The 17,775-nt window shown below is 32.5% G+C and overlaps 4 protein-coding genes across 5 annotated transcripts; all 4 read right to left on the minus strand.

Moving 5' to 3' along the window:
• Positions 1-1,434: 1,434 nt before the first annotated feature.
• Positions 1,435-4,637, minus strand: LOC101257167 (probable serine/threonine-protein kinase At1g54610). Its single transcript, XM_026030788.2, has 5 exons — positions 3,142-4,637; positions 2,830-3,051; positions 2,608-2,702; positions 2,079-2,175; positions 1,435-2,005 (listed from the first exon to the last, which is right to left on the minus strand). Exons 1-5 carry the CDS (start codon positions 3,445-3,447, stop codon positions 1,694-1,696), a joined length of 1,032 nt encoding a protein of 343 aa, XP_025886573.1. The 5' UTR covers positions 3,448-4,637; the 3' UTR covers positions 1,435-1,693.
• On the minus strand, positions 3,513-4,419 carry LOC109120081 (probable serine/threonine-protein kinase At1g54610). The gene is made up of 2 exons (XM_069296840.1): positions 4,039-4,419; positions 3,513-3,818 (listed from the first exon to the last, which is right to left on the minus strand). The coding sequence occupies exons 1-2, from the start codon at positions 4,417-4,419 to the stop codon at positions 3,513-3,515; spliced, it is 687 nt and encodes a 228-aa protein (XP_069152941.1).
• A 2,084-nt stretch (positions 4,638-6,721) lies between the features above and the next one.
• On the minus strand, positions 6,722-9,335 carry LOC101253996 (light-harvesting complex-like protein OHP2, chloroplastic). The gene is made up of 2 exons (XM_004237779.5): positions 8,318-9,335; positions 6,722-6,971 (listed from the first exon to the last, which is right to left on the minus strand). Exons 1-2 carry the CDS (start codon positions 8,707-8,709, stop codon positions 6,857-6,859), a joined length of 507 nt encoding a protein of 168 aa, XP_004237827.1. The 5' UTR covers positions 8,710-9,335; the 3' UTR covers positions 6,722-6,856.
• A 144-nt stretch (positions 9,336-9,479) lies between these two features.
• On the minus strand, positions 9,480-14,450 carry LOC101254297 ((+)-borneol dehydrogenase 2). 2 transcript variants are annotated; one of them, XM_004237780.5, is made up of 2 exons: positions 14,090-14,450; positions 9,480-10,473 (listed from the first exon to the last, which is right to left on the minus strand). In XM_004237780.5, exons 1-2 carry the CDS (start codon positions 14,116-14,118, stop codon positions 9,675-9,677), a joined length of 828 nt encoding a protein of 275 aa, XP_004237828.1. In that variant the 5' UTR covers positions 14,119-14,450; the 3' UTR covers positions 9,480-9,674. The 2 variants fall into 2 exon arrangements, with proteins under 2 accessions (XP_004237828.1, XP_025886574.1); XM_026030789.2 differs by lacking the exon at positions 14,090-14,450 and adding an exon at positions 11,638-14,041.
• Between the last annotated feature and the right edge of the window lie 3,325 nt (positions 14,451-17,775).

The following is a 17,775-nucleotide window of genomic DNA, read 5'->3' on the forward strand; positions in this document are numbered from 1 at the left end:
TCTTATCCACAATATTCATCTTCAAATAATTCAGGTGAATTTGGGAATTTTCAAGATGATCAAACAAATGTATACACATTTAATGGTCCAACAACAAAAGGATTTGCACCATCAAATGATCCAGAAATAAAGAGGAAGAAAAGAATTGCAGCTTATAATATGTTTACTACTGAAGGTAAAGTTAAAGCTACTGTAAGAGAGAGCTTCAAGTGGATCAAGACTAAAATTAGTGATATTCGTTATAATGTTTAAAGTTAATCAAGAATATAAAAAGAAATAAAAAGTTAATTAATTACCCTTTGTAATATAAAGTTTCTAATTTCTTCAATATGGTATTTGTTCATTTTGATGGAAATTGTTGATGTTGATTTGATCAGTAATTTTCTATTTGTCGTGTCATCATTCAACTAATAATTATTACCCTCAAAAAGTCATATTTCTTTCTTGATTCTATTTTTTTCTTCAACAGAATAGTGACTTTTTGATTATGAGATTGTGTATTCTTTAATTTGTTAAAAGTTTTTAACATTTGTTGAGCTTTAACTATTTTGATATATTTATTTTTTAAAATCTTCTCTTCTTGATTAGTTTGTATACACTTAGACTGTTTCATTTTACTTTTACCTCTCACCAATATAAGAATGGAGTAAATTTTTATCCACCTAAACTTAGTCTAAAACAAAGAAATCATCGATCTAATATTTTTACTTTATTTTTCATGTTATAATTTCATTAATTTTTTTATGATACGAGTGCCTTAAAAAAGTAAATCAAATGTTAATCACCATTTTGTAAGGATTTCAGTAATTCTTTTTTGAGAATAATTCGATCGTACACATGTATTGTACACCCAATTGATTTCTCTGGATAGACGGGGTGTAAAATATTCAAAAACATATAGTAGGCGTTTGATCATAAAAATGACATTTTGTATTTTTTTGAAGTTAAAATATAATTGTCTTTGGCTATATTTTTGCAAAAGGAAAGAAGAGAACATTGTTCAAATTTGAAATTCAACTTCAAGTTTGATCCAAAACTAATATTCATGTAAAGTGAATAATTACTTTTAAAAAAAGTGAATAGTTTTAATGGTTAAACGGATTCATAAATGACGATAAAGTAATAAAAAATAAACAGATTCATAAGATGACGATAAAGTAAAAAGAATAAACAATCTCTTATCCTAAAAAGAAAAAAGGGCACGATCAATGTATGGGTTGATTTCCCAATTCATTTTTTCAATAAATATCAATTTGGATTTATTTATGAGATTTTTGTTTCAAGGAATTAGATGCTATAATGATAATAACAAGTTGGTTGCTTTTAGTGTTAAAAAAATAATCTTGATGAAAATTTGATTATATCAAATCATGAACCTCTATTTATGGGAGGGGAAACAAAGTAATTTTATTTTTTATTCTGCTCCGAAAAGAATGTCATTTTTCTATACTTGTTTATTCAATAACTTAAAATATAGTTTTTCACAATTCCACAATGTAATGTATAAATTTTAGTATAGGCAACAAGTTATTTACCCCACCAATTATAAGTTGCAAACCAAACTTTAGAAAAAAAAATAATTAAACGTATATACACCGATGGTATAAAGATTTTTTTGCACTATCAGCATAACTTAGTGTGTTGTAAGTGACTTTAGTCAACAATGTTGTGAAGCTTATGGAATCTTTGATGATCAAGATCTCGAAAAATCTTTGCTTGATTGAGACCTTTGGGCTCGACTCAATCTGTTCATCGCGTCCTTGTTGTTGTTGCTGCTGTACTTACTAGCTCGGCTTCTTCTAGCATTTGGCAACGGAGGTTTATTCTTGACGTTCGTAGTGGAATTAGGATGAGATTCAGCACTTGTTTGAGAACTCTGAGATTTCTCAGTTGGCTTTGAAGTACTTGAAGATGTGCTTGTAGTAGTTGTAGTAGTAATAGTAGTACTGCTACTTCCTGGCTCTAGTTGTCTAAAAACTGTTGAAAGTCTACTCTTTATTGGCTCCTGCAACATACAATTCTTCGCTTTCAAGTGTTTGATCTTAGTGTTTGATAGGAGTAAAAACTGAGCAATGTACCTCATTAGAGCCAACGTCGTCTGGTTTTGTTTCCTCTTCATCTATTACTTTCTTTTTTCGTTCCTTTTGTGATTGAGAGCGTTGTCGAGTCTTGTGCCTGCAGGAAAGGGAAACAAAATAACGTGAACATGAATGTCGATTCACTTCAACAGAGACTTAAGTTTGGGATTGTTAGATTTAGGGAATGTAACAGGACATGAAACTTTATTGGCAAAAGTCATTATTGTTTTGTTAGTGTAGTGTGTTTTGCTGCAATTTTGTATTTTTCTTTCTTGTTCTACAAAAACAAGGCAGTCTTTGGGATATCCGATCGGAGTTTGGAAAACAGAAAACAAGTTAAGAACTTAGCAAAACTGATCAAACTAAGCTCAAGCTTGACATATTCTTCGAAAATGGACTTGGGACCTAATTCAAACGCAAAAGCTAACTTTTGAGGTGCGGATTAAGGATTATAGTCCATAACCTCGACTTATATCTGGATCTAACAACGCTAAACACAGAATTCTGACGTATAAACGAGCTCACTTACCTTCTCCTCTCAAGCTTTAATTCTGCCTCAGGATCCTCCTTATAGACTACAGGCAGCTCCGAGAGTTCACATGCCAAGGGGCTCGTACTAAAGAACTGCATTGAAAAATTTTCCGAAATCAAAAGACAGAAGCATTTCATTTAACCAATCACCTCTAAATAGAATCACAAACTTGTAGTTAGCTAGGATGGATATTGAATTAATAATTCAATTAACATTTACCTCATCTTGGAGAGCTGAACCTGCAGAACCGCGATTTGCAGGATTTAGCGCAAGAAGAACGCTTAAGAGCCTCCAAGAAGATGCAGGGAAGTGCCTGAAAGCTTCCTTCTTGTTAGACCTGTAGGTATATGGTGGCCTGAAGGTAGTCGAAAGTTTCGTTTTCCTCCAGTAATCCTCTGTAGGTGTACCACAGAGCTTGAATATCTTGTGCAGCTGTTCCACCTAGAGCAATTTTCAACATTTATAGTATCATACATAAACACCCTTTAGAATTTTCAAACATTGGAAATTTTTTCAAAGTTAAGCTAGTACCTCGGTGCGACCTGGGAGAATGGGCCTGCCTGCAAACATTTCAGCCATGAGGCAGCCTGCACTCCAAAGATCAATACCTATTCCATAATCAGTAGCACCTAATAGTAGTTCTGGAGCTCTGTACCAAAGCGTGACAACTCGACTTGTAAGAGGACGTTTCTTTTCAGGATTAAAGTGATTTGCAAGTCCAAAATCAGCAATTTTTAGCATCCCATTTTTGTCAATCAACAAATTGGATCCCTTAATATCTCGGTGCAAAATACCCCTCTCGTGGCAATGCTGCAGCCCCGAAAGCAGCTGCTGCATGTAACACTTAATCTGATACCAAACAAAACGCTTCCAAAATCAGCACTTGCAATTGAAAAGAATGGTTAGAAAAATATGCTGCTGACCTGTGCTTCATTGAGCCTCCTATCAGGGCTAGATATTATGCTGGTAAGATCAGACTGCATGTATTCGAAAACTATATAAAGACTATAATGCATTCTAGAAGTAGCCAATCCTTCAAGCTTTATGATATTTGGATGGTCCAATTTCTGCAAGATCATAATCTCTCGAGCCATGAACTTTATACTCTCTGGTTCTGAGGTATCAAAACGAACTTTCTTTAAGGCAACAATCATCCCAGTATCCCTGTCTCGTGCTCTATATACGTTGCTATAAGTCCCCGAACCTATCTAAAATATCAAAAAACTTGCATTAAATTCAATTTCACTACTCACTGCAGTGCATATATGCAAGTAACCATTACAACAACACATTATTCATGTTAACATAACCTGACAGAGTAAAAGTTTCTTTCTTTATACCGTCAGTGCATAGAACATAAACTCTAACGCTAATTCCAGCATCCCACATTTCAAAAAGATGGGAAATTAAGATGATTATTACATATACCTTATCAATTTTGTCATAAGAATCAGCACTTTTTGGGACTAAACCAGCCAAAACTTCTCTTGGAATATTATCTACTAACCATTTTGGCCATCCATCTATTAACTCTTCCTCCTCATGAGTTGTTGTTGTTGTTTTGGTAATTTTCCTACCAACATCATTAGTTTGTTTTTTTTCTCCCTCATGTGTGATAGTATCTCTGTTTGCATCACTTAATCTCCTACCACCAGCATTTTTCTCCCTAATTAGTTCATGAGGCCTCTGTCCAGTAGACCTCCTTGGCCTAACATGTTCTCCTCTACCAACATATCCACTCTCTAATTTCAACTTCTCTAGTCCCCGAGGCGGCGAATGCATTGAAGCCTTTGCTTGAACACACCCCATGAGATGGAATATCTAATCAAGTTTCTTAAATAGTTGAAATCAGATTGAAGAATGGCCAAGCTTTTGAAAATTTAAAAGCTCGAGTTGAGGCGTTTGGTTAAGTTTTTATGAATAAAATAAGTGTTTTTGAGCGAAAACATAGTTACTCTTATAAGCACATTTGGAACTTGACCACGTGCTATTGGCAAAAGTGTTTTGCAAATTGATTAGTCAAACATAAACGGTTAGTTTCTAAAAGTTCTTCCAAATAAACAGATTTTGAAAACTTAACCGAACAGACTATAAAATTGTGACATATTGTCAAGAAAAAGTCATGAATTGTTGATCAAATCCAACAAAAAGAAGAAACATGGAAAAAACTGCAGGCTGAGCTAAAAATATGAGAATATATATAGAGAGAGAGAATAAAAGGAAATTTGATGAAAGTGAAGAATTAAGCCGGCAAGGCCGGCAATTTTCAGAATAACATTAATATTGTCTTTATGTTGTTGTAGTTTACTTCATTAGTTGGCATATTAATTGAGTTTATTAGAATAAACACGTGGTAAAATAGGTTATAAATATTTTAGAGTTTAACTTATGTATAGTAACTAATAACAAAGATAAATCAAACTTTTTCGAGTTACAATTATAGTATATTTGGTGTAATTTTACATAAATGAAGCCGGGATAAACACCTTAGAAGTAGAGAAGTCGTTTCCGATAGACTCCTAGATAGAGGCGAAGCTAGGATTTTCAATAATGGATTCAAAATGTGTAGAAATAGATAGCCGAAGGGAATTTGATATTTACTATATATGCATAAAAAACCTATTTTAATCATGTATAAATAATATAAATTTTCTGCCCTTCATACAAGGTAGCTCCACCCTACTCCTAGATCAAAAAAAATACAATTAAAGCAGTATACAGAAAGAAATATGCAAATGTAGAAAGTTATGGCAAAATATCATTAAATCATCCTAATTTCTAACCATAGTCATAATAAAACAAAACAACAATAGAAATGTAAAAAAAATAGATAATAACCAAACTCTTAACTACGGTAGTATTATCATAACTAATAATACGGCTAATAGTATTGAAGAATAAGCAAGACGATGCTCAAAGTATTTAATTAATTAACTTGACGTGTGTGTCATCTTCTTTTTGTGTTAGCACTAATAGGCGGAAATTAATCTTAGTAAATTATGATACGACGCTACAGCTATTTTACTGCTGTGGGCTGTGGAAAACGATTCTTTAGCTTGTTTGGATATATTTATGTTCCACAGTCTCGTAATATATTGTATTGTATATTACTTAATATTATTTCAATAAATATAATATTTAAATAAATCGTGACATTTCATGCCATCATATAATATTACATATCAGTCATGTAATAATAAACTTACAAAAGAAACACATAATATGAAATAGATTTATAAATAAAAATGTAGACTAAAGATTAAAATAAGATAAATAATAAACAAAGTCAAAAAAAAAAATTAAAAGAAAAGGTAACAATGCCACTGTAAGTATATAAGTTGTTGCACAAATTTCTTTTTTTTTTTTTTTTGTTATTACATTCTATAATAGTACTAATAAATTTAATGGTATGTTGCAACAAAATTTAAGTAAATATTATATATTTAAAATAATGTACGGTACAAGTTACAACCATCCAAACATAGTGATTTGAGCTAATGATGGCTACTGCCAAAAAAAGTGTTGTCTTGAACAAGAAAGGAATTTAGTATATACTCTCAATTTTAATTTTGGTGATATATATTAGATTTTAAGATTCAAATAAATTTATTTTTAATCATAATTTTTTATATCTTTGAATATTTTGAATTGTTAATTATCGTGTATTATTTAGTAATATACAAATTTCAAATCAAATAAATTAAAGATTTTGTATAAATTTTCGATTAAACTTAAATGATTCGTATATCAAAAAAACTAAAGCATGTCAATATCTAGTGAAAACGGTCAAATTTGCCCATGCTATGTGAAACGACCTAAATTTTAGAAATAAATTGATTAGCAACGAGCTCATCTAAAATTGTCCCATTAAAGGGGGGAAAAATGGTACTTAGCTCATTCCAGAACCTAGGTAATTTTCGATTCCGTATTTCGAGATTTTTAAGCCTACAAAAGCAAGCACGAGAGAATCGCTTACTCTAACCAACTAGACTACAACAATTACGAGTTACACAGTAAAAAAACATAATGAACTATCACTTTTTTTTCACAAATTCACATCAAAACTATCAGTTGTTTCCTTTTCTTACGTGAATAATAACACAGGTAGGAGTGTGTTAACTATACTGTATATAGTAGAATGAAGGGGCTCAAACAAATGAAATTTGAAAGAAAGCAATTGTATTTCTTTTACAGAAAATTACAAAGGAAAGTATCTTATGGCAAGATTTAGTGATATGGAGGAACCTCATTCCAAGTCTAGTATCCCAAAATTTGAGAGAAGGATCTTAACTTGATCCACAAAGTCAGAACCAGTTGCATATTCTGTTAACATCCCAACAGCAAAACCAAACATTGCCCATCTGTTCAACAGATATATAGATAATCAGTACAAGTTAATGCTTAAAAACTTATCATTCCAAAGTGCTTGTAAGAAACTATGTTCAAAGCTTAATTCGACTATCAGCTCACCAACTTATACGTCTTTTTACCACCTCTAAGCAATTGATAATAAACAACGGCAAAAGGATGTATGTCAGCTACCACAAAATTGTTTTAGAAAGTCAGCTACACCTGAAAGAATGTATGTCTCTATAACTGTGAAGGACATGAGAGTTATGATCGATCGATCATCATAAGCCTGAAAAGTCTTTCTGGTGTCTGGTATCAGAGCCACTATTTCGTAAAGTGAACTGCAGCGCGTTTTCCTACTATGTTTCTAACTCCAACATAGCTTGGCTGCACGTTTGGTTGTCCATCCCATCAAGAAAATACCACTTTTTTTTATCAATGCTTCCGAATGCCCATTGTTAAGAGTCTAAGAAAAAGAGCAAGCTTCTTAGAAAGCACATGATCAACTGTACATGTATATAACGATGATTTCACCATCCAGTCAAACTGTGCATGTTGTATACATTATGTCCATAGGCAACAATACTATGCAGCAGGCAACGTAATGGTGAAACCTTAAAAGCTTTTTTTTTTCTAGCGAAGGATTCAAGAAGATTCGGTTGAAGGTGTTTTTGCCAAACCATCACAAGTAAATATCTCTTCAATGGATTTAATGATAATCAAGTTCAAGAATCAAAAGTATTCTGAATATAGTCAATCACTTTGAGTTTACGAGAACACAAAGAGTCATAGAGATATGAGAAGTTTTGCTTTTGCTTTCGACTGACCGACCTGTTAGCAATGCTATACTAGATTGTCACCCTAACTGGTCCCTATACAGCTACTCCTTCCACTCTCAACGGCCTTTTCTTATCTTACCAGTAGCTCTATCTATCGGTACCAACCAGGGAACTCCTTTTTTACGAACTACTTACTCTATCTGAACCCTCTACCTACAGATGCACAAATTGCACTGGTGACCGCGCATAATGCCCTCTAAGCCATTCAGTCATTCGAAGGACTGGGGCCATAGGTGTGATCCATTATTGAGATTCGACTCTCGAGAAACAAAACTCAACTTAAGCTCCATATGATGGAAACATAAATGTTTACTTTTTTAGGTATCTCTATCTAATCTCCAATTTAAACCAAATTAAAGCACTAAATTCTGCTTGTTTCGCTAACACACACTTTGGAACAAGTTAGATCAATGCCAAAAAACTTGTATTAATTAAAACTGAAAACAGCAATTAAGGATACTATAGCTACTACTTAAAACTAAATGAATCCAAATTCTCTCAAATTGTTAATTAATTACCTGCCATTAGAAATCTCATTCTTGCCAATAAAGCCAAAGAAGGGACCTTGATTCGCTTGCTCAAGCTTCTTCTGCTTGAAATACTCTTGAAGCTCCTTAGCCTTTTGCCTCTGAAATTCCATGGTAATTACATTTTTGCCCTCCACTGCAACCTGCTTAAGCGGAGCACTAGGCGGAGACGGAGGCGGTGGCGAAGAAGTTGAAGGTGGTGATGGTGGGGTAGGTTTGAGAGGGGTTGGGGGTTGTACCATAGGTCTTCTTAAAGGGCCATCAGCTTGAGAACTCCTAATGGTAAGTGTAGTAGAAAATCTGAAATTATAGGATGATAATGAAGAAGAAGATGGGTTTTGAATTTTGATGCAGGGGAAGGAAGAAGATGATGCTACTGACATTTTTGTTTGTTGGATTGTTGAAGAAGAAGGGGAGGGAAAGTTTGTGGAAGGGCTATGGTTTAACTGATTATCAGAAACTGGATAGTGAAAGGTGTTTTGTGGATAGCATGTGGCCAAGTTTCATACTACAAACTTCACAACACATTAACATATACTTTTGTGTACACAGTCAAAGCTAATTTTGAATTTGAAACTAGAAAAAAAAGAACTTATGAAAATTGAAATTATATTTGAATATATGTATTTACTTGGGGAAAAATGCAAATTTTTGTGAGTAAAAATCTGAAATTTGATATGAGTAAATGTTTACCAACTTAAAAGTATTTGGAGATTGGTACTTTTATAATTTATCACCAAATGCTAGCAACATTTCATTAGCCCTTCTTAATTGGTTAAGAACCATGGTGAGTTGATTGTCATTCTTAATTAAATTCCTCAAAATTCAAATTTTGGACATGATTTTTTTACAAAATCATTTTTATGAGATGGTTTAGGGTTAGCAATTCATTAGACAATTTTGTCGGTTGGTTCGATTTTTGCACTATCCCTATACAAGACTCATTTATCTATTTGTTCAACTTTATACACTTATCTACACTCAAAGTTAGAGGACATAAATGTGAAATAAAACCAAGTATATAGCACATTATCAATACCAAATTGATTAAAACAAAACGAAAAAGAGCAATTTTTTTTCTTAACCCAAAGATTTAGAAATTAGGAAATGAAAAGTTCATGAGGAAAAAAAGTATTGACTTTTACTCCACAAATTTCCAAAAGAAATCATAAAAAGGGAATCACTAATCAGTTGGAGTTCAACACAAATTGCAAAGCAACTCCTCACAAAGGATAAGTCTAGTTTTAGCATAGTGCTTTGGAAACATAAGCAGGTTTGTTTGAATGGAAAAATCACAAACAGGATGACAATCTCTTGAAAGTTCCCAATAAGATCGATCAACATACAGCTATCTGAAGACCCGAAGGGAGTGATTAACACACGAGAAACCACCATCGACCATCAGATTATGCCCACTTATATACCTTGATTCATCACTGGCTAAGAAAAGCACGGCATTAGCAACATCATCAACCGTCAATTCCACCCCCTGCAAGTTAGCATTCCTGGCAGCAAAATCACGAAAACCTTCCATTGCATCATCAGTCTTCTCATCCTCAGGCAAGTGAGCCAGAGCTAATCCAGTTGGAACTGCATAAGGAGAAACACAATTCACATGTACACCGTGTTTTCCCAACTCAGCTGCAACGTTCTGTGTAAGTCCCAAAACAGCATACTTGGAAGCTGTATAACCATGAGGTCCGACTCCACCAATGGCACTTGCCACACTGCACAGAGATACTATTGCTCCCTTCTTTAGTGGTATCATTATGCGAGCAGCATGCTTCATTCCAAGGAAAGTACCTTTCAAGTTCACGTCAAGCACATTTTCAAACACAGAAAGTTCATATTCACGGATATCTCCAATAGGGGGCCCAGACAACCCGGCATTATTAACCATTATGTCAAGTGTACCAAACTTTTGAACCGTAAAATCAACTGCATTACTAATATCAGCTTCTACAGTCACATCACAGTGGATAAAGCACACATTCTGGTCATTACCAAGGGTCTCACAAACATGCTGTCCAACTTCATCTTGAATATCAGCAATGCATACTTTTGCACCATGCTTATGAAATAGACGTACTATGCTCTCTCCTATGCCAGTTGCCCCTCCAGTGACTAAAGCAACTTTTCCCAATAACCTGATATATCAGATGAATGGTCAAGTGAATTTCCGGGAAAAATAGATAACATTTAAGTGCATATAATGAAAAAAGAAAAGCATTTCCCTGTCAAAGGAAGGATTTGAATCTTCAACATTCCTAACAAGAGACTGAGAGAAGAGTGAGAACTCTTATGTTCCACTCAGCATCTTAATGGTTGAGCAGGAAATAATCTATAACTTGAACACACTATTCGCATTTAGGGGAGAAGGGGAGGAAGGATCAGAATTAGAGGCAAAAAATGTGGGGAGAGGGAAAAGGATGACACCTCTTACACCAGTGTTGTTTACGACCAAAAGGACAAATAACGAGAGACAGAAGTTGTGCTTAAGCTGATAGTACAACTTTTGCAAGTAGTTTGATTACTTAAGTACCATAATATGATTCAAAACTGCATCCAAGGGTGTGACCTAGTGATCAGTAAGAAGGTTGTAGATCTCATGGAGAACAGATTTAGACCTTGACAGTAGATATGCTAAAAGGTTGTGTAGAACAATACAAATGATCAATTTAGAGAGTTTTAAAAGGATTAGAGTATGTCTAGAATCTTGTTGAGATAAATATCTTTTGAAACTTGAAAATTTAAAATATTTAAACTTATGTATTTCCATGTCATCAAAGTTATTGCCATATCATTAAGATACCTAGAGTACCTATTTTCTTTCCTCTTGTGATAGCTAATTCAGCCTGCAGGTAACTTTATATCTAACCAGCAATAGCGAAATAGAACAAATCATTGTTTGACAAAATCTGCTAATATCTGACTTATCAGAGGAAGTACTTTGGGTTCTCCTGTGCTATCGTGATTCCCAAGTTCATTTACATTTGATCAGCCATTGAATCATTTTTTTTTCTCCTGAGAAATAGTCTTTTCCCAAGCCATAGTCAAGTAATAAGTAATAAAGAAGCTGAAAATTTCATTTCATGGGATTTCGGAGAAAAACAAGAGAGGGAAATATGATTATAGGTACAAAACCAGTGGCAAGTACCTTACACAAATCTAGACCAGCTCGAGATTTTATAAATGCATATTCCGATCCGTTTGTATCAAAACATTGGCATAGAGAATGCAATTTTCATTCGATAATATGCTATTCTAAGTGATGGTAAGAATGGACTAAAAAGTGAGAACGATACACATACCTCATGGATTTGCTAGTCCAGAAACTCAGATGCTAGAAAGAAAGGGAAACTGCATTGAAGGGTCAAAACTAATCCTGTTTCTAAGTCTATCCTTTTAGCACCATACCACTAGAAGAAACAGAGGAAAAGTATTGAAATGTGTTTCACAGTTCACATCATAAAAGGTGCATTAAACAGTGCATCCCTGGTGGATAGATAATTTTTTCAAAATATAACCCCCAGGCAATGTGCATGTGCAGGCTTTTCTTACCTAATTGGGTTTGAGGTAAAGAGAGGAGCAAGGGACGATGAGTCCATGTCAAACCTCTTCCTTTTATTTCCGGAAACAGTAAGGTAGTTTCCATATCACACCTCTTGATTGCACATATCACATTGATCCTCTGTGAACTGCAGACAAGATAAATACACGGTGGCTTGTACAAAACCATGGTGTGCTTTGGGAAAGCTTTCGGTTACGCATCAATAAGAAAAAATCTGAGTTAATCCCAGATGAGAAGGTGTAAATTTTTGTCTTTGTGCATCTGGAATTAACTCAGACTGGAGGATGGAGTATCTCGTTATGCATCAATACGATAATCTTTGTCGTTGTTGTAGCTTCTCGTACATAAGTGAAGAAAAGGATAAACCATCCTAATTAGATTATTATGTCGAGTATACAGACTAAAATTTACATTTTTATTCATTATACCTACCTTATACACTAAGAGAAATCAAGAAAATATTGTGAGGCTTTTTATGGAAAGGGTAGAGGCGGGAAGGAGATACAATCTGGTGGAATGGAATAACGATAGCTCTAACTGAGGGGAGAGTCCGGAACATAAGCACATTTTTCATCTGTAATAAGTTCATCTTGGGGAGGTTTGGTTGCAAAGAGAATTCTCTATAGAAGATGGCGATCCTCGCAAGATATGTATATCAACAACAGGAATGCTTCTGCAATTACGTCGTAAACATTAAATGACGACCTTTACAGAAAGGAATCATGAAGTGATGGAATGAGCTCTCAAGAAATGCTGGTCTTACTATGCTAATGGAATTGGTACACATCTGTTGTTTATGTGGTGTTGGAGCCTGAAATATGAGCTTCCTTGCTTGCTGCAGATTACAATGCACAAGGAAGCTCAAGTAGCTGAACTTCTTCAACAAGATGATATCATATTGCGATATCCTTTAGATGACCTATCTTAAACAGGAAACAGGACCATATTGATGAATACTGTGAAGATACTTTAAGCTAGTTTTGGAACAAAGTGTTTGGAGAGGTTACCGGCTAAGCCACACTGTGATTGTTCAATTGATATCAGTGATTCTAGGCCCACATGTAGGTCCATATTCAGATGAAAGCACCTAATGTCTTCATAAGGTATACATGTAGGAGTTCTATGCTAATGTCACACAACTTGATAAAGAGAAGACAGACAGCTAGTCTGTTGGTTCTGTATGTGAACTACAATTGGTGAGAGCATGGATCATACACTGCTCTGCAGTTCCACCAATGTTGGTGTACCACTCTATCTACAATCCGGTAGTCCACTCAGAAGGAGAGGAACGATAGATTATTTTAGAGCATAGCAGACTCTATACATCTTTCAGGATGTTTCGATGATCCTAATCGGTGCCAACAAGCAGATCAAGCTGACATTTGGGGGATTAATCTTAAGCACAATTATACACTAGGATTTGGTGCAACAAGGCCCCTAGAGATGTAACTGATGGTTTGGCTTGGGAATTCCAAATGGAGGTCTCAATTTCAAAACCCCTTGCTTATAACAACAGAGGGAAGGTCGAGTTCATCGCACAGAGACTTGCCTAGTACAGTTAGCTATCTTGTGTGGTTTACAAGCTATTGCAGAAGAGCGAAGTTTACCCTGCTCGCACCTAAAAGGGTAGTGATTGCGGGGCTTCGCTTGTCATAAAAAAAAACTTGGCATCAACTGGCAAGTAAGTACACAAACATTGAGAGTACACATCTCTACCCCTCAACTCATCTCCACTATGTACAAGTTGGAATATTTAGTTGTCGACAAAATTGAAACCAAAGTTAAGCGTTTCGTTTATATATTATGCCTTTGTATTATTGATACAAAATTATATGGTGGACTCTTTGGAAGTTTTGATGTAAATCCACAATGTTTACAATGACATCAAATTGGTGTATTTTCAAACAAATCATTTCTAGGTTTTGCAATTTTTCAATCAAAAATTAATCCTCAAATCAAAAACATAATTTTAAAGAAAAAAGTCAAGGCTCACAAATGTCAATGCTAATAAAACCTATCCTACCAAACTTTTCCCCTAAAATAAGAAAATACAAATCTTAATAGCTTTTTTACTCTATTAGTTAAGCTATATTTGCCACCTTATAATTCCCCAATTTTACAAAAAATAAAATAAAATTACACATAGAAAGAAACAAGAAGCAAAATTGAGTTATAAATAGTTGCAGCAATACCTTTGGATAGGAAGAGAAGTATCAGTCATAGCAATAAAGTTCCTTCTTTTCTATCAGGAAAAAAAAAACGCTATTATTTCGGTGGAGATGTCCAGTTTAAATCCTACTCCCTGTCTCAAATTGCGTGGCGTATTTTAATTTGGAGTTTAAAAAAGGAAAATGAATTTTACAACTTTATAAATTAATATATGTTATAAAAAATATTTTCTTTAAAATAATAAAATAAATTATTCAAATTCACTTAAAAGCTAGAAGAAGACAATTATCCAGCTTCAGACAGTAGTCACATGAATGTTGATAAAAGAAAAAGAATTTTAATCGCATGTGTATTGGTTAGGGTATGGACCGTAGTGGGGTGGCTAGATTCACAAAATGGAAGGCTTTTGAAAATGACTGGGATATATAAACAAAAAAATGTAATTTAATTCTCCGTCTTTGATTTTTTTTTTTTTTGACAAATCAAAAAATATAAAATATTTTTAATCAGTTATTTTTAAAAGGGTTGAATTTTTTTGAAAATTTTAAATTTTTAATTCATTCATTTCATAATTAATAGGGGATAAAATGGTAAATTTACTGTTTTCTTAATAAGTGTGACAATTTAAAAATGGACAAATAACTATAAATAGAAGGAGTATATTTGTTAATTATTGTGACAAGTCGATTGTAACGATCCGCCTCGTAATTATAGATGATTTATTAGTGGGGAAAAAATGAGGGAGAAAATTTTAGATTTGAAGATTTAAGGTTGAATTAAAATTGAATCAAATGTGAGCAAAAGTGTGGTGTAGGGCAAAAGGCGAATTTTAGGATAATTTGGGGAAATATATGGATCATATAATAAGTAGAGTTTGTTAACTTTATTCTTGCGACGTTAAAGGAGTTCGTAAGACTTTTCGAAAGCGGATTGGGGTGACTAGAAATTTTAATTATTAATCAAAATCTAAAGAACCAAAATATATACCATTTAATCTGACCCACTAAAAATATAATATTAAATATGTTACAATTAATTTTTAGTTTTTTCCTTATCTTCAATCGTTGTTTGTTTTACATTTTGGTGCCAAGAGTTTCGTAGAAACCATGAAATTGAAAAATAAAATAAAAATTCTAGTATTTTTTTAATGTATGATACAAATAACAAGTTTAACAATACGATTTGTAATAGAAGTTGCAATAGAGGAAAAGAATAGGGAGACGAGGCAGAATGATTTAAGAAATTACTGGTAAAATAAAATGTTAAATATTAAAATTTTAGCGGGCCGACTTAAATGGGGTGGATCATTAAATGATTTAAATAGATGTATATTTGGTTCTTAATATTTTGATTAATAATCAAAATTCTATATCACTAAATTTTAATTAAAAAAATAATTAAATAAGTTGAGTGATTCTCTGCATCACTGTGCAAAGAAGTCATAATTGAGTGACTTTTGAGTTAAAAATGAAAGTTGAGTGACTTTCTATGAAAATAATTGATAGTTATGTAACTTTTGAATTAAAAATGAAAGTTGAGTGACTTTTTGTAAAAACAATTGATAGTTGAATGACTATCAAAATTATTAACTCACGTATTTATGAAGCATCTAAATAACAACATGAAAGAAGATAATAAATACATAAACGGCTTGTATCTCACCTCTTTTTATCTATTTAATTTTTTAAGTTATTGTTATGAATCATCACTAAACAAATTATAGCTACTAATGAAAATTATGATCTAAAGTATAGTTATCTATTGAACATTAACAAAATTTTCACAATGCACTTTAGTGCGGAACCAAGACACCTCGTGATTCACTTTATACCATCATTTAAGTTCAAAATAAGTCCAAAAAAGTGCACACATTACCGGACTTTAATTTGTAAATAACCTCTCAAAAGTGTAAAGAAAATACTTAATTCTTTCTTATTAAACAATTTGATTTTTATATTTTCAATTCAACATGATAAAAAACAATCGTTGTTGTCGAAAGTGCACATTTGTATATGAATCTTGGACGTTCTCGATATCGAATTTTTCATTCACTTCATATATTCTTCGATATTACCACTTCATGAGAATTCGATAAAAAAAGAAATCTATAATCAAGAATTAGTTATCCTGAATTTTACAATTGTCAGAGATAATTGCAACTTTTTACTAATGAAATGTTAGTTAATCAAATAGTTATTTCAACCATTTATTATTAAGAACAGTCCTAACTTGAAGTGAAAAAATTATTGATTTTTTCAAAATTACAAGAGTCCATATTATTAGGGTGTATAAAATTGAACCAAAAATTAAATTAAATTATAAATTGAGTTAAATTGAAAAAATTTCGACTAGTGATTTGATTTGATATTGAAAAAAAATTCGATTATATTTTGAGTTTGTTTGGTTTTAACTAAAAAAAACTCGAGACAAATTAACCCGACATTATATATGTAATTTTAAAATTTTATTTTATACATAAAATTATTTGTTTTTGATTTCATTTTAAAATCGGAAAAGGACCTAAAATATCTTTGAAGTATTGAAAATGGTATAAAATTATCTTCATCTACCTATTGGCTCCAAAATGCCCTTTTCATCCACCTATTGGCTCCAAAGTACCCTTGTCATCCACCTTTGGATTCAAAATTGACCACTTTTTTAATTGTTTTAAAATTAAACTCTTTAAATTTTTTTAAAATGGTTGACGTTCAACTATTGGTTATAATTTATTTTATTAATATAATTTATAAACCAACCCACTACCCACTAATTACTAACTAAACCTCACCCAATTAATAATTCAATTATAATATCAAAATCATCATAAACACTACTAAAACACGATGAAATTATAGATTCCTGAAAATAACATTCAAAATTATTCGAATCGAAACCCAAATTAAATTTAGGTTGAGCCGCTTATTTAGGAGGACAATTTCTTTCAAGATTGAATGAGAAATTTATGATTAAAGGTAAAGAAGTAATACATCCCGAATTAATTCATACATTTTTTAAAAAATATAATTTTATAAATATTTATTATTTATTTTAAAACCTTTAATATATTATTTTTTAAAAAAAGTTACCTATGAAGTAACATCACATAATTGAGATGTAAGAATAATTAAGATAAACATAGTCAGACTTTTAAGTTTATCGATAATTTTATTTAGACACTTGAATGTATGATAATTTACTTCTATATATATTTTCACCTCAAATTTTTAAAAACACTCAATTGGTAGTAGCTAATCTGTTGTTGCATTGATAATGTGACAGATTTATTAATTCAGAGGGGTTTAATTAGTAATGGGTCGGTAGTGGATTGATATATAAATTAGGGAAAAGGGTCTGATATACCCCTCAAGTTTATCATTTGGAGCTGATATACCCCTCGTTATAAAAGTGGCTCGTATATGCCCTTGTCGTTATACAAACGGCTCACATATACCCCTGCTGTTACATAATGACTCACATATACCCTTCATATAACGGAAGTTAAAAAAATAGTTTTAAATTTATATTTGTTATTTCTAATTTTTTTTAAAAAAATTATTTAGGAGTATATATGATTTTTTAATCAAAGTTCAAGGTATATTTTATTTTTTTCATACATAAATTATTTTTTGACTTCTTTTATTATAATGATTTAAGTTTCTTATTCTTATTTTGTTTTTGTCTTTCATTCCTTAGTTTAAAGAAAAAAAAA

Source organism: Solanum lycopersicum, chromosome 4 (assembly GCF_036512215.1).
Source record: "Solanum lycopersicum chromosome 4, SLM_r2.1".
In the NCBI taxonomy this organism is placed as follows: Eukaryota; Viridiplantae; Streptophyta; class Magnoliopsida; order Solanales; family Solanaceae; genus Solanum; species Solanum lycopersicum.

Coding starts and splice junctions, on each gene's coding strand:
- LOC101254297 (XM_004237780.5), bottom strand. CDS start 14,118: ATGACTGATACTTCTCTTCCTATCCAAAG. Junction 10,474..14,089: donor ACTTCTCTTCCTATCCAAAG/GTATTGCTGCAA, acceptor CTGATATATCAG/GTTATTGGGAAAAGTTGCTT.
- LOC101253996 (XM_004237779.5), bottom strand. CDS start 8,709: ATGTCAGTAGCATCATCTTCTTCCTTCCCCTGCATCAAAATTCAAAAC. Junction 6,972..8,317: donor AATGAGATTTCTAATGGCAG/GTAATTAATTAA, acceptor TCTGTTGAACAG/ATGGGCAATGTTTGGTTTTG.
- LOC109120081 (XM_069296840.1), bottom strand. CDS start 4,419: ATGGGGTGTGTTCAAGCAAAGGCTTCAATGCATTCGCCGCCTCGGGGA. Junction 3,819..4,038: donor CTTATGACAAAATTGATAAG/GTATATGTAATA, acceptor TTGATATTTTAG/ATAGGTTCGGGGACTTATAG.
- LOC101257167 (XM_026030788.2), bottom strand. CDS start 3,447: ATGCAGCAGCTGCTTTCGGGGCTGCAGCATTGCCACGAGAGGGGTATT. Junction 3,052..3,141: donor TTCTCCCAGGTCGCACCGAG/GTACTAGCTTAA, acceptor AAATTGCTCTAG/GTGGAACAGCTGCACAAGAT. Junction 2,176..2,607: donor TTAAAGCTTGAGAGGAGAAG/GTAAGTGAGCTC, acceptor CCTTTCCTGCAG/GCACAAGACTCGACAACGCT.